Here is a 16346-nt window from a genome sequence, read left to right on the forward strand (position 1 = left end):
AGCAGTATCAATCAATCCCAGCTAGGAATAAAAGGAAGAATTCAAGGCAGAGAGGACAAGCTATAGTTTTCCTCCATATTTAGAGAAGCTATCTTGTCACAAGCTGCCCAGTCTCTCATGGGCTGAATGAGGAACTGAGAGACAGACCTGCCTACCTGAGGGACCATCTCTTCCCACACGTTCCCCAGAGAGTACTGAGATCGGGAACTCAAAATCTCCTTGTTGTCCCTGGGCCAAAGGATGCCCGTTTGAAAACTACAAGGGATAGGGCCTTCTCCGTAATAGCCCCTTCCTGGTGGAACCAGCTGCCGGAAGAGGTAAGAGCCCTGCGGGACCTTGCTCAATTCCGCAGGGCCTGTAAGACAGTCCTCTTCCGGCTGGCCCACAACTAACCGGCACTGAAACTTGAACTGAGTGTAGCTGTAAGATCGCTGTATGGTTTTAATGTTTTAAGTATATAACCGTGACAAATGTCTAGATTTTAACTATGTAAATTATGAAATGTTAATCTTTTATGCTTAATTTTATATTCTTATGTTAGTTTTTATATGTTGTAAGCTGCTCTGAGCCACCTGGTGGGAAGGGCGGGATATAAATTACAAATAAATAAAAATAAGTAAACAAACAGAGAGAGAGCCCAATTTCGCACTAGACCTTTAATCCTGGTTTAGCCCTTCCCCCAAGCTGACATTTTACACTAAAATCATAGAATCACAGAGAAAGAGCTGGTTTCTCTGAATCTCTTCTAGTGTTGAATGTCAGTTTGGGGACAGGGCTAAACCAGGATTAAAGGTCTAGTGTGAAATTGGTCAGAGAGAGAGAGACGGAAGAGCATTTGCTGGCCTAAAATCTACTAAACATTTACTACCTAAAACATCTAGGGAATTATTTCTGTGAGGAAGGTGGCGTGAGCCTTCCCCCTTGCTGCAAAAAGAATAACTGAAGGGAGAGGTTTAAAAAAAAAAAAAAACACGTAAAGGTAATCCCCTGTGCAAGCACCAGTCGTTTTTGACTCTGGGGTGACATTGTTTTCACAACGCTTTCACAGCATGGGGTGGTTTGCCATTGCTTTCCCCAGTCATCTACACTTTCCCCCCAGCAAGCTGGGTACTCATTTTACCGACCTCAGAAGGATGGAAAGCTGAGTCAACCTGGATCCGGCTACCTGAACCAGCTTCCGCTGAGATCAAACTCAGATACCAGGGAGAGGTAAGTGATGCTAAATGTTACAGACCGGGAGGGGTTAATTTGTCACAGGGAGGCCACCCGCAGTGGCACCTCTGTGGCAACTGAAACGTGTGCCCAAAGTCCTTAGCAAGCAGTTGGTCAAGTGGGAGCGGCAGAGAGGAAAGCTGGAACTCTGCAGCCATTTCCAGAGCTGCAGAAGGGCTACCCAGAATGCCAATGTCATTTTGCATGCAAAATAGAAAAGAGGGAAGGCAGATGGCAGGCATTCGGCAACAAAACACAATGTCCAAAGTCCCGAGGGAACCTGCCCCGGGCCGGTAGCATCCTCCTATGCTGTAGCATCCACTGGGAAATGGGGCAGACAGAGGAGAACAACAGGGATGCTTTCAGAAGGTCAAGCAAAGAGCAGGAATGGCCTCGATCGTCAGAGGTCCCCTCCTGTTCTCCCAGCGATGCAGAAACTGCAAGGCAGCTGAATTCTGATCTTCTCCTGACTGGAAATTGGCGGGGGGGGGGGGGCGGGGGAGGGTTTGTATACAACCCAACAACAACCTCCAGTGACAAGAGTCACAAAATAATTCATTTAAAGTTTTCTTCTACCTTTTGGTTTATTCTTAGCTAGCGGGCCGTGCAAATTCAATCCATCACAAAGGCTGATGCAATTCATTCCTCGGAGAGAGAAGTCCGCTTTCCTTCCCAGCTGGGGCACCAAGCGGAAGCCTATTCCTCTGGACGGATCCAGTTATTTATTTATCACGTGGATGACAGAGTCGCCATTCAACATCACTGAAAAGCAGAGTGAGGAGGTCAATTTGGAAGGGGTTCACTCCTTGTTTGCTCCACACATCTTTACCACAGAGGTCTGTTTTGCACGACATAAAAATTTAAACAAACAGCTAATCTCTTCTGCCAAAAGAAAATGGACCCAGAGAGTGGCTACCATTTTAGACACAAATGACAGAAGATGAAGAAGATATTGGATTTATATCCCGCCCTATACTCTTGAATCTCAGAGTCATCACAATTTCCTTTACCTTCCCCCCGCCCACGCAACAGACACCCTGTGAGGTGGGTGGGGCTAAGAGAGCTCTCCCAGCAGCTGCCCTTTCAAGGACAACCTCTGCCAGAGCTATGGCTGACCCAAGGCCATTCCAGCAGCTGCAAGTGGAGGAGTGGGGAATCAAATGCTGTTCTCCCAGATAAGAGTCCGCGCACTTAACCACTACACCAAACTGGCTCTCTACAGAGCCTACAAAACGTGGTCATTTACTAAATCAGCAGAAGCAAGAAAACTTGCACAATTCACAGAGCTCTTAAGAACAGATAGATACTAGAACAGCAGATATATACAATGCATAACGCTTTGAGGAAGGCATCGTTCTATCTTTTTTTTTTCTTGTCTTACCAATCCACACATAGCCAGATAGTAAGGAATGCTGATCTAGGGGCTCTAGGGGGAAACATGGGTGTGAAAGCAATATTGGGAAATCAACCACCCTCCCCTTAAAAAAATAAATCACATTCTAGCTGCACTGCTAAAAAACTGGATACTGAATCCTTCCTTAAACATCAATGTACATAAATCAATGTACATATATAAATGTACATTCGGTGCGAAGGGCGGGGTATAAATCCCAATATAAATAAATAAATAAATAAATAAATAAATAAACATATATAAATCCAATACATTCCAGTACATACAAGAGTAATATTAAATCTGATTTCAGTGGCATTAGAAAAAATCTGCACAATTCTTGAGAATCTCACAGAATTAGAGTTGGAAGGGACCTCCGGAGTCATCTAGTCCAACCCCCTCTGAACAATGCAGGAAATTCACAAGTAGTACTAGTTGATGATGATACTAGATTTATATCCTGCCCTATACTCTGAATCTCAGAGTGGTCCCAATCTCCTTTACCTTCCCCTCCCCCTACAACAGACACCCTGTGAGGTAGGTGGGGCTGAGAGAGCTCTTACAGCAGCTGCCTTTTCAAGGACAACTCCTATAAGAGCTATGGCTGACCCAAGGCCATGCCAGCAGGTGCAAGTGGAGAAGTGAGGAATCAATCTTGGTTCTCCCAAATAAGAGTCCGTGCACTTAACCACTACATAAAACTGGTATTCTCCCCCACACACCCCACTGACCCCTGCTCCACACCAATAAGGCAACCCCCCCCCCCCCCAAACCCTCCAGGTTCTCATTTCTAAACATCTGGCAAAAAACCAGTAAGAGCATGTAGGCTCCTAGAAATATATATTTGGATATTCTGGCAATCTGTGTACATGCAAACTCTTTGAGACTTGGAGTCTCCAGATACAGAGGGCTAGAAATTGTACAGGAGGGCTGAATGGAACAAGAGAGGGTCCGTACCACCTAAAGCAACAGGGAAGAAGATTAAGGGAACCTTCCCTCATTGTTCTGCCAAACTTTGAATTATGACTGGAGTCAAAGGTTACATCCTTATACTGCCTGGGCAGCAGAAAGCCATGTGCAAAAGCTTCTGAGGTTCACAGTTCTGGTGGCTCTGGGCAAGCAGGTGTCCTGCCTTTCTGTTCCCTTGTTTTCTATATTCTGTACAACTTGAAAAGGGAATTTTAAAACTTAGGGGTTTTTTTATTTGGGTCACTCTCCAGCAAAGGTTAGTTGCAATTTCAGTTCCACAGAAAGCATCAGTCTTTAGTTCATCACAAAATCTATCCCATTGATTTCCTTGAGACTCAGTGATGTCCCATTTTTGCTATACCATACTTGCATTTACTAACTGCAGGATCATTCCATTGGGTTAAGTGTAAAAAAAACCCCAACTGCCTTGGAAGCACAGAAGCATTACTTTCTAGAAATTAATGTTCCTCCATGTTTTCTGGTTAAGGGAAAATGCTTTTCAAACAAATGGCAAAGGTGATCTGACTTTAATGGTAACAAGAGAAAGAAATTTTTACTTTCAAAAATAGGTTAATTTGCTACAGCTCCAACAGCCCAGGCAAGAGGGAGGAGGAGGAGAAATTGGATTTATACCCCGCTCTTCACGCCGAATCTCAGAGTGGCTCACAATCTCCTTTATCTTCCTCCCCCACAACAAACACCCTGTGAGGTGGGTGGGGCTGAGAGGGCTCTCACAGCAGCTGCCCTTTCAAGGATGACCTCTGCCAGAACTATGGCTGACCCAAAGCCATTCCAGCAAGTGCAAGTGGACGAGTGGGGAATCAAACCCGGTTCTCCCAGATAAGAGTCCGCACATTTAACCACTACACCAAACTGACTCTCAAACAAGAGGGGTCATATAACAGGAAACAGAAGACTCAACATCTAACTCATGTGAGAGAATTCTCTTAACCTTTTCCCTTCCAGGTCCTCTTGCAGGCAAAGTTACAATATCTAACACATTTGGGAATAAATCTGCATTATTTATTTGCAGAAGACAGGCTTGGATCTGATACAAAGCCAAGGATGGCATTTTGTCACTCCAAACATGGTAACACTGTCCCCATAGCTCTTCTTGAGCTTCTACTGGTCAGGTCCAACGCTGCAATACACATCCAAGAGGCAAACCCAATTTCTTTCCACAAATTTGCCAAGAGCAAGGCAAACCCCTACAGCACATCAGAGGTCCCCTCACTGGGCAGCCCCAAGCAGTTTCTTGGCTGCAGAAAAGGGATATGCAAATTTTTTCTCAGTATTTTTTATTCAGGTCTATGGGATCTGAAAAAGTTTGGGGATTCTCAAAAAATACCCAGATCCCAATACTAAATACAATCTGGATCCCAGGTTTTTTGGCAATCCCAATTTTTTTGGGGGGGGGGAGGGGGTGTCACAGAATCACAGTTGGAAAGTACCTCCAGGGTCACCTAGTCCAATCCCCTGCACAATGCAGGAAATTCACAACTACCTCTCACCTCACACCCCCAGTGATCCCTGCTCCATACCCAGAAGATGGCAAAATAAACCCCTTCCAGGATCCCTGGCCAAGTTGGCCTGGAGAAAATTGCTGACCGACCCCAAAGTGATGATCAGCATTTCCCTGAGCGTGTAAGAAAAGGCCACAAGAACTAAGCACTGATACTCTTTCTGCCCTCCCTCTCATGATCTACCTAAGTTCACAAAATCAGCACTGCTGTCAGATGGCAATCTAACCTCCGTTTTAAAACCTCCAAAGGAGAGCCCACCATCTCCTGAGGCAGCCTGTTCCACTGAGGAAACTCTCCCCACAGGCTCCATTCAGTCAAACAGCAAAAAAGAACCCCAGCTGAGCTGGAAGGGAAAATGCCGCCCCCCCCCCTCCCCCGGCAGTTTTGTGGACTGTCATCTGAAGTCCTTTTAAACACTCCCTGCTTCAATGGCATTTTTCTCCAACATGTACGTTAAAACGAAGTTGAAAGCTACATTGCAACTGCAGTGTGGATACACAAGAATTTCTGATCAAATTATAACCAACTGGAACACTTTTGGTTAAGCACTTCAAACTTGCCATGGATGTGCAATCAGAATTTCTAAATACATAATTGGTCATTCCTAAACATTTCCTAATATAGATTCCGCTTCAAGCAAGTAGCCACATTAGTCTCTAGCAGAACAACATATAAATCCAGAAGCACCTTAAGGACTGACAGAATTTTCTGGGCATAAGCTTTTGTGAGTCAAAGCTCACTTCATCAGCTAATATGGTATGGGGCTCTTCCACATTCTCATTTGCTTGCTTTGTGTGTTCCTGTTGCTTTGGGGGGGGGCTGTTCTGCTTGTCTTTTGCTCCCTCTAGTGGTCCATTAAATATTACATCGTGTTATGTCTCACATAAAAAACCCCTGCAGTTTAAATCTGCAGGAATGCCTGACATAAAGCGACATAATATCAAATCAACCACTGGAGGGGGGAAAAACACATGCAGAACAGGAAAAAATACTTCTAAAGCAACAAGAACATATAAGTGGGGGGAAATGAGAATGCAGTTCCATATCAGAAGAAGGTGATATTGGATTTATATCCCTCCCTCCACTCCGAATCTCAGAGCGGCTCACAATCTCCTACATCTTCTCCCCCCACAATAGACACCATGTGAGGTGGGTGAGGCTGAGAGAGCTCTCACAGCAGCTGTCTTTTCAAGGGCAACTCCTGCCAGAGTTATGACTGACCCAAGGCCATTTCAGCAGCTGCAAGTGGAGAAGTGGAGAATCAAACCCAGTTCTCCCAGATAAGAGTCCGCACACTTAACCACTACACCAAACTGGCTCTCAATACTAAATCCTGTTCTGAAATAAATGTTTTAATTCCCCCCCCAAAAATAGATTTCTTATAGATGCTAGCAACACAAAGGGGATGTGCAAAATTGTGTTTATAAGCGCCCAACAAAATCAGATGACTAACATGTATGCACACACAATAAAAATAAGGGGAGTGAATAATCACAATGCAGTTTAAAATTGTATATTTATTAACTACTTTTTATCCCACCGTTCCTCCAAGGAACTCAGGGCAGCATACCTGGTTCTGCCTTCCTCTGTTTTATCCTAACAACCCTGCAAGGTGGGCTACTCTGACAGGGAAGGACTGGCCCAAAGTCACGCAGCAAGTTTTTGGTGGCACTTGGGCATCTGAACCATGGTTTACTCATTCCTAGTCCAATACACAAACCACTACACCATGAGGATTTCACATGACGTCACTTAAATAACATAAATATGCATGCCACTTGGGGTTGTCAACAGACAGGTGAGGCCTGGCTCCCTCCCCAACTTCTGCCCCCAAATCTCCAGGAATGTCTCAATCCAGAGTTGGCAACCCTAATATGCCAGTCGTCCGCTAGAAACAACAATGTAAATACGATACCAGCATGATGAATCACCTAAACCCAGATTCATGAAGTCCTTCTCCCCTACTTTTGTGGCATACTAGAGTTTGTAAACAGTTAATTCTAGGGTTGCCAGCTCTGGGTTTGGAAACACCTGGAGATTTGAGGATGGAGCCTGGAATTCACTGCCACAGGAGATGGTGGCAGCTACAAGCATAACCAGCTTCAAGAGGGGATTGGATAAAAATATGGAGCAGAGGTCCATCAGTGGCTATTAGCCGCAGCATATTATTGGAACTGTCTGGGGCATAGATGCTCTGTATTCTTGGTGCTTGGGGGGGGGGGGGGGCAAAGTGGAAGGGCTTCTAGCCCCACTTGTGAACCTCCTGATGGCACTTGGGGTTTTTTGGCCACTGTGTGACACAGAGTGTTGGACTGGATGGGCCATTGACCTGATCCAATATGGCTTCTCTTATGTTCTTAAGATAAGCTTTAGGAAGGGGAGGGACCTCAGTAGAGTATAATGCCAGTATGCCACACAGTCCAGCTTCCAAAGCTGCCATTTTCTCCAGAAGTGGACTAAATGTTTTAAACAAATAATAAGTTATCTATGTAGTCTGAAGATCAGTTGTCGTTCGGGGAGGGGGGGCAATCTCCTGGCCCAATCTGGAGGCTGGCAACCCTACCAGAATCACAAACTAGGTACGCTCTTTCCTATCAACCATAACAGGGCTGGTGGTCCTTTCTAGGCTGGAGGCAGCACGGTGAAGATGACAGCACCACCCACAGGCTAGGAAGGATAACTGCAGGCTACCCAAATAGCAATTGTAGCCCCACAGTCAACACAGTTCAGCATTTGGACAGGGACTCACCCACCTCACAACACTCTCACAGCCTGGGCCAGTAAGTAGCTACTGCACTGATGCTACTATCACTCAAAGTATATGTTCAGAACAAACAAAAAAGAGAGAGAGAAACACTAAGAAACAGAAATTTATACTTCTCACTCTCCCACTCGACAGGGAGCATGGCTTATCAGGGACCACATTAAAAATAATTCATGTGATCAATGTCTCAGGGAGCAAAAATTCATACTTTTACTCCACACATTTTAGGCTTAACCGCCCCAGTAAAATTACTCTATAGCCATTATCCCTGACAGAAATCATATTGTATAACTGCCCGGTCATCAGAACAGCCAGCAGCAGTTCCTAGCCATGAGGCGAAGGGGGGGGGGGGTGTTATGCTAAAAAAAAAAAAAAGGAGTACCACAATCTGGTAGAATTTATACATCCAAGAGGGCAGCCGTGTTGGTCTGAAGCAGTAGAACAAAGCAGGAGTCAAACTGCACCTTTAAGACCAACAAAGTTTTATTCAGAATGAGATGGACAGTACTTTCTTCCACAAGAACGGCTACCTGACAGCCACTGAGTCTGCTTGCTTATCGACATCAGATGTTCTGGTGTAACCAGGTCGGGGGCTGGACTATATATCTTTCCCCAACACTTTTTAAAAACCAAAAGCAGCCTTAGGAATCTTCAAATTTAGGGAACTAATGGTGGTGAGAGGAGAGGGAAGGCAGCATAGTATAGCCCAATCTCTTGAGATCTTGGAAGCTAAGAAGGGCTGGTATTTGGTTGGGAGACTACCAAGGAAGGCTCTGTAGAGCAGGATGGATTTATATCCCACCCTATACTCTGAATATCCCACCCTATACTCTCAGAGCCGTCACAATCTCCTCTACCTTCCCCCCCACCAACAGACACCCTGTGAGGTAGGTGGGACTGAGAGAGCTTTTTACAGCAGCTGCCCTTTCAAGGACAACTCCTATGAAAGCTATGGCTGACCCAATTCTAAAAGTGTTATTATGCCCGAACTATGGCTGACCCAAGGCCATTCCAGCAGGTGCAAGTGGAGGAGTGGAGAATCAAACCCGGTTCTCCCAAATAAGAGTCCGTGCACTTAACCACTACACCAAACTGGCTCTCAAACTGGCAAACCTCTTCTATGTTTCCTGAATGGCAAACTACTCCTCTCTTTCCTTAAAGCATTTTGTTGGAGTTGGCTGTGACTTGACGGCACTTACATATGTACATCATAAGAACATAAGAGAAGCCATGTTGGATCAGGCCAACGGCCCATCAAGTCCAACACTCTGTGTCACACAGTGGCAAAAAATTTTATATACACACATACACTGTGGCTAATAGCCACTGATGGACCTGTGCTCCATATTTTTATCTAAACCCCTCTTGAAGGTGGCTATACTTGTGGCCGCCACCACCTCCTGTGGCAGTGAATTCCACATGTTAATCACCCTTTGGGTGAAGAAGTACTTCCTTTTATCCGTTTTAACCTTTCTGCTCAGCAATTTCATCGAATGCCCACGAGTTCTTGTATTGTGAGAAAGCAGCAAAATGAAACTTATGCATACATCTAGCTTGAACCCACACAAAATTGCCTTATCCTGGGTGGGAGGATTGGTCTATCAAGGTCAGTACTGTTTTCTCTGACTGCCAACTGTTCACAAGGCTATAGCCCAATCTCATCAGATCTCAGAAGCTAAGCAGAGTTGGTACTTGGACGGGAGAGCACCAAGGAAGGCTCTGCAGAAGAAGGGAGTGGGAAATCACCTCTGCTCCTCACTTGCCTTGAAAGCACCTTGTTGGATCGCCATAAATCGGGGAGGGACAGTGGCTCAGTGGTAGAGCATCTGCTTGGTAAGCAGAAGGTCCCAGGTTCAATCCCCGGCATCTCCAACTAAAAAGGGTCCAGGCAAATAGGCATGAAAAACCTCAGCATGAAACCCTGGAGAGCTGCTGCCAGTCTGAGTAGACAATACTGACTTTGATGGACCGAGGGTTGGATTCAGTATAAGGCAGCTTCATATGTTCATAAACCAGGTGTGACGTGGTGATGGGAAGGTCTCTTTCCCCTGCAGGCAGAAAAACAGCTTGTGGCGGTACTGCTTTGAACAGAAAACTGACTAGAGTGGAAAAAAATTAAACAGTCCCTTCTCTATCATTCAAGTCCCCCCCCCCCCCCCCCGATTTGGGTTTTCAAAACTACAGCGCAAGATGCACACAACTGCGCAACATCTCAAATTTGGGTCTCATTCCCACTCTCTTGCCCTCAAATCCATCATGGACCAAGATTTCTAAATTTGTTTCCGATCCCTAAGTTAGTGTTTAATGCTCACTCTCCAACCCATTTGCACAAACGATGGGCATTTCTCTTTTAATCAGATCAGTCTTAACAGTAAAGCGCCTAAGAATGCAAAGCTAAGCAGAGTTAACCCCTTTTCACGCCTACTGAAGTCAGTGGACCTAGAAGGGTCTAACTTCACTTAGGACTGCGCTATAATTTTTTAAATTATTGCTATTTAAGCCTTTGGTTTTCTTGCAGATAAGAAAGGGTTTGGGGAAGTTCATTTGACAGCAACCAGATCTTTGATGAGTTCCTTTACGAGAATTCTGACTATTAATTAGCCTATGGTGCTCGTTCCAAAAAGCTGTAGCCATTCAAAAACAAAATGCAGGCAGGGATAGAGAAGAGCTTTTCCACAAGCCACAAAGAATTACGCTGTCAGCTTCATCGGTTCAGTTGAAGCAATGTACGCAGAGTTAATCCAACAGACTTAAGCAGTACTAGAAACACAGAGAGCCATCAGATTTCCCCCTCCACAGCAATAAAAAGCTCATTTTATTTCTAAAGCATCCCAAGATCCACCTTACCTTCTTTGAAAACTTCCACAACATTCCAGAGCATCTTATTCCAGTGCCGGAGGGCTCTTGGTGCCAAGACATTCTTCCTAATCTTTCACTGCGATCTGGAATTCCTTTACTTTAACTATCCAGTCTATCAACTAATTTTTAACAGGGCCACATCAGAAATGGAAAAAGGGACCCTGGACACTGGTTCTGCCCATCACCGCACAAACCGAAACAGCCAAAACTCTCTTTAACCTTTCCTTCGAGGTACGAACAGCAGGAGAGTCTTTGGGAAACTACTTCAAGACACAGGCAAAGGGCTCTTTCTCAGTCCCACTTTCCCACACTGGCAAGCACCCCCAAGTCCACGTGAAGACGCTCGGATAGGCTCCTTCTGAGGTACACCTGGACTGAACCTTCACAGGTCTATTCCATTTTTATCCTGCCCTCCCTCCAAGCAATTTGGGGTGACGAATCAGGTCCCCACCCCTGCCCCGTTTTGTTCTCACCTCAACTCTGTGAAGTAGGCTAGGCTGAAAGAAAGCGACTGACCCAAGTGCTCCCAGTGAAGTACATGGCTGAGCAGGATTAGCACCTAGGTCTCCCCAGGTTCTAGTCCAGTGCTCCTAACCAGTACACCATGATGGCTGCAGTGTCTCTGCTGATGTTCATGAGAAGGAAAAAAGCCATAAAAAGCCCTATTTGCTGTGTCTTGGAGAAAGCAGATGCGTAAGGGGGAGTTCCCTGGTATCTAGGACTATGCTGGAGGACCAAATAGGACACACCTTGTTTATGGAATAGTGCCCCAGATCTACAGTTGCCTAATTTGAGCCCCCATTTCTTGTGCTGACCTCAGCAAAGAGAATCAACAATCCCATTCCCTCCTCAGAGTCTTTCTAGTATCTGAAAATACTCAGCATCTCTCCAGCTTTCTAGACTAAACACAGTGCCAAGATCCAACAGACCATGTGACGAGTACCGCACATCCAACCAAGTTTTTGACTTGTGCATCTCAAACACCCTCCCAGCGCAGTTCGTGACACACCCTAAGGGTTTCTCATTAAGCCACAATGGACCAAGACGAACCGGGATTGCTCTTTAGACCCTATTAGATGTTTTTTCTATGCCCTTTTTATGACATTCCCTCTCAGAATGCCTTCCAACACGTCACAGTTCCCTTGGAACTACCAACCATGAACCAAGCACAGTACTCCAGAAAAGTCTCTACAGAACAGAACTGAACTCGCCCGCATGTAAAATGAGGACTCTTTTAGGAATAACAGATCAGAACCCAAAGGATTTTGGTGATCTGAATGGATCAATGTTCCAGAACCATGTGTTTCCTGAGTAAAATTGTAGCCAGCTATGAGATATACCAATTCCTGGACAGCATTGAAAATCCCAAAACAATTATTGTTTTACAGTTATGAATTAACTATGCAAGGTATACCCGTTTAGCTAAAGAACACGAAAGTCGTTAGACATGTACTGAAAATGGTTCTTCTTTTAAGTAGCGAATTTTCTCCCCCCACCCTCACCAGTTCACTGTGCATTTTATGTTGAGTCAACAACTGATTACAGCACCAATGCTTAGTTTAATTACTTGAAAGTGAGTTCCAGCAAAATCTTGCTTATTTCCCAATAAAAAGGACAGGCTGGCAGGCTGCAACTTTGAGAAAGCCCACATTCCCCCCCACCCACACCTTCTGTGCGTTAAAGGAAACAATTGGCATTTTGAACCTAGCAAGCTTTTTTCAAACATTTAATAACCAATTTGTTTCCTGAGACAAGACACCCGAAAAAATGCCTCTGAGACCTGAATTACATGTTATGACTTAAACAGCTGATGCTTACCAGCTGTAAACATTGCAGCCAAAATTCAGGTCTGTGCACCTAGGTGTTAACCATTAGAAAGAAAGCAACCAGTATTCTTTCTCCGGCTGAAACCGAATTAATACGTATTAGGCCTAATGATATTTCCTCTCTGTAATTATATCACGTGCTTAGTTTACAGTAGAATTTATGCTCTCTTCTGGAGTTTACACAGACCCGAGCGGCTGAATCTAATCCCTAACTCCAATGTGGCTAAATTACTTTTTCCCACCTGAAACCGACAGATGTATATTAGCTTGTGGCATGATCCTTTACCTATTTCCCAAGCAGAGAGACAACACCGGCACATCCTTAAAAAGACAAAGTTTCCATTTAACTAGTTTGTTGGTTTGTCTACATTACAGGTAGGCGATTCCTAACAGGATTTCAAGCAGAGAAGATTAGGCTCAAAGCAAGGAGCATTTTAATCTCTAATCTAAATAAGCAACCCACATTTTGGTCCTCTTTATTCTCATTGTGGTTTCCTCCTCAGGAAGACTTCCCATATGTATTCCTAAATGCAACGACTGTTTTGCTCATCACTGAATCAACCCGCTTTTCTAGCTGCCGCCGGAGTTCTACTCGCTTTCTCTCCCTTTTACAAAGAAGCCAGAAGTGCTGAGTCAGGACGCTCATTCATTTTTTTCCCGGCGTCACGTGACATCTATGCCTCTCCAAGGCTGACATTGACGTGGTCAAAGACTGATTGACAGGCTCACGAATGGGCCCCGAGTGACGGGCGATTAAGAAGGCTGCGATCTTTTCGTTTCCTCTACACCGCGGCTCTCAGCGAACACATCCCCACGTCCTCTGTAAACCTGGAGCCACGTGGTGGAGGCATTAAAAACAGCGCTTGCTGCGGGGAGGGGAGACGTTGGCTGGGGGGCAAACACAAAACGCGCTTGGGTTGTTGCACAGGAAAGCAGAAGCAATGCTGGTGCCGTCCCTGCCACTAGGCAAACTAGGCAATTGCCTAGGGCGCCGGGCTTCTGGGAGTGCCAAATCTGGGCGCCTCCACGCGACTCAGCACGGTGATTGGTGCAAGGGGGTGCCCCAAGTTAGCCTTGCCTAGGGTCCTCCCAGCCAGTCTGGAGACAGCCCTGCTGCTGCCGCCGCTTCCCTTTGCAAAAGACTTGTTTTCTTTAAGGGACAAGGACCGCGAGAGGAAGGAGCCGGACGGAGAGTCAAGGTTACAGGCGTCCGAAGGCGAGGGAAGGGACCGCTCTCCGGCTCGGCAGCAGCGACTGCAGGCGTTTTGCAAGCGCCAACCCCTTTGCAAAGTCATTTTGGGGGGTGCTATTCTTAAGCCGGACCGGTGCCGCCGTCGCAAGAGACGGAGGAAGGGGCTGGCTTGCGGGGGTGGGGGGTGGGGAATCATGCAAGGTTTCCCTCCGATCCCCCCCGAAGCGGAGTTTTCTCCTGAGCTCTCCCGCAGCCCCGGCCAAGCGACACCCGCCAGTATCCAAGCCCGGGGATTCTGTGCCCTTCACTTGACATACATCCCCCAACAGCCGCGTTCCCCCCCCCCCCCACCGGCGCCGGGGAAAGAGACGCGGCCTCCGATCCCCGCGACAAGGGCAGCAGCAGGTCCAGGGGTCGAACCGCCCCTCCCCCCCCGAAGTTGCTTGCAAAGTTGCCCGTCCTCCTCCCCCCCCCCCCCGCCCGGCTCTTTGCACCGAAGAGGCGCCCACCTGTTGCAGCGCGCAGCGGCGGCCCCGCCGATCCCCCACCCCCCTGCCCTGCCCACCCCTCCCCGGAGAAACTTACCTGCATGTGTCCCTGGTACATTCTGCACCGCCTGCTGCTGCTTCAGGATCCCCCCGAGGTCGTGGGCTGGGGGGGGGGGGGGCGCTGGTCTCCCCCCTCCCTTTGCAACTGCAAGAAAGCAAAGGACAAGGCAAGCCTGAGTCCTGCGTGCAAAAGAGGAGAAGAGCCGGGACCGGGGACGGCGGCCGCCTCTGTTGCTGGCGGATGACCTCCTCCTCCACCCACCCATCCCCCGGCAGGCTGCTCGCCGGGCTTTCCTCTTACGTGGAAGGGGGTGCGATCGTGTGCACGGGGGGAGCTGTCCTTGCAAGGCTCTGCGAGGAGCAAGCCGGCCGGGAAGGCAAACAACAGGAGCGGCGTGTCTCTTTTCTCTAATGTGATGCTGATTTGCAATGCAAAACCCGGCGAGCGTCGCCAGCAAACTCCAGCCGCCTGCCTGGGCTGCCTTTCAGAACTCTGGCGCTCTCTTTTTCAGGCGAAACTCTTTGGGGCTTCCTCCTCCTCCTCCTTGGCTCCTTCATGGCTCTTCCTCTCCGAGGCGACCCCTCCTCCCGCCTCTTGCTGCTGGACGGAGCCCGCGCCCGCCCCCCTCCCTCCCTCCCTCCCTCCGCCCGCCCGCCCAGAGAGAGGAGCGCGCGCCATCCGGGGCTCGTTCGAAAGCCCAGCGCGCGCTCGGCCCCTGCCTGCTGCTGCTGCTGCTGCAGAGCGGCGAAGCGTGGCGCGCCGAGGAGGCACCCGGGGCCGGCCAGCTCTCTCTCTCTCTCCTTCTCTCCCCGTCACTCTCAGCCGCCGCCAGCCCCCAGGACCAGACTGTGAAGAGCATTTCTAGAAGGGCTCGGGCGTGGAAGGGTCTTTCAAGAGCCGGATCCCGGAGGCGCAAAGCAAAACACGAACGAGATCCTCCTCTTCTTTCTACGGCGGATCATAGGAGAGCCGCTCTGCTTCCGGCACGTCTGAAGGGCAGGGCGCACGTCCGAACGCCCCGCGTGTCGGGGATCGGAATCGTCGCCGCCCCCTTTCTATTAGGGGCAGTCCCGCCACTTAAGGCCTCTGAGCATGTGCAGAGTTTCCGAGGAAAACCAGAAAGGCAAAGCGCCCCTGGGCATGTGCAGAATTTCCGGGGAAACCAGAAGGGCAAAGATCCCCTGGGCGTGTTTCCGCCCTCCCCCCCCCCCCCCCCCGGTGCTTTCTTTCCTGACTCCTTTCTTGTTTGCGCTGTAGATTCATATGATTTCTAGCTGACCTTCACCTCGTCTTCCTGAGTGGTGCATGCTGGGCCTCCGGGGTGGTGGGGAAGAGGACCAAAAAGGACGGAAAGCTCTGCCTGCCAGCACAGCTCCTTGACACAGGAAGTTCCAGACAGGGCAGACTCTGGAGTCAAGCAAGATCTTCCACTGCTCCGTTGTTCCCATTGCAAAATTTCAGCTATTCTGCTCAGGATGTGAACTGCTCTACTCAGTAGGTAGGGGGAGGGAATTAAAGGGACCATTGCTCTGGGCTGGGAGACAGGTGGGCAGTGTCACCAAATGCACAGCCATTGCTGCAATGATTCGGTGTGGCAGCAAAGCATGCATGCGTTGGCATTCCATTGTGCAGCAGTCACAGGGCTGGCACCCTCTTTGCACCAACACCAACATTGGATTGGCAGTGGCTTTCCCTGGCTTTGCATCCTCTGAGCTTGACAACATGACAGCAGATTAAATGTTCAGGTTGGACCAGCAAAATGCTGGCTGCATGTCAGCCCTACCAGAGACGCTAAGAGCACATCCAGCCAGATGACTGGATAATTAAGTGTGTCAGGTCCACAGGTGACCTTTGCGCTACATATGGCAGACAGCAACCAGCACAGGCAGCCCTCGGCAGTGCACTTCTTCCAGCCAACTCTGTACTTAACTGCAGGAAAAAAATTGCTTTTACCAAGTTTACAGGTGCCTTTAAAGGGCCTGCCCCTGCATGTCACAGTAACATTCACTAGTGATGCTTTTTGTATCAGCTTTATTCCCATGGCAAGAAAAAAGATGCA

General features: G+C 47.9%; 1 protein-coding gene across 4 annotated transcripts in view; it reads right to left on the reverse strand.

The window, feature by feature from the left end:
* PEX5L (peroxisomal biogenesis factor 5 like) overlaps positions 1-14450 on the reverse strand; it is a 307015-nt gene extending 292565 nt beyond the window's left edge. For 3 of the 4 annotated variants that reach the window (XM_060242567.1, XM_060242566.1, XM_060242563.1), the window contains exon 1: positions 14324-14450. In XM_060242567.1, coding sequence (XP_060098550.1) covers positions 14324-14344 — 21 coding nt within the window. In that variant the 5' untranslated portion in view covers positions 14345-14450. The remainder of the gene's footprint in view (positions 1-14323) is intronic. The other variant, XM_060242565.1, reaches the window with a different exon arrangement.
* Between the last annotated feature and the right edge of the window lie 1896 nt (positions 14451-16346).

Source organism: Heteronotia binoei, chromosome 6, assembly GCF_032191835.1.
Source record: "Heteronotia binoei isolate CCM8104 ecotype False Entrance Well chromosome 6, APGP_CSIRO_Hbin_v1, whole genome shotgun sequence".
NCBI classification, from domain to species: domain Eukaryota; kingdom Metazoa; phylum Chordata; class Lepidosauria; order Squamata; family Gekkonidae; genus Heteronotia; species Heteronotia binoei.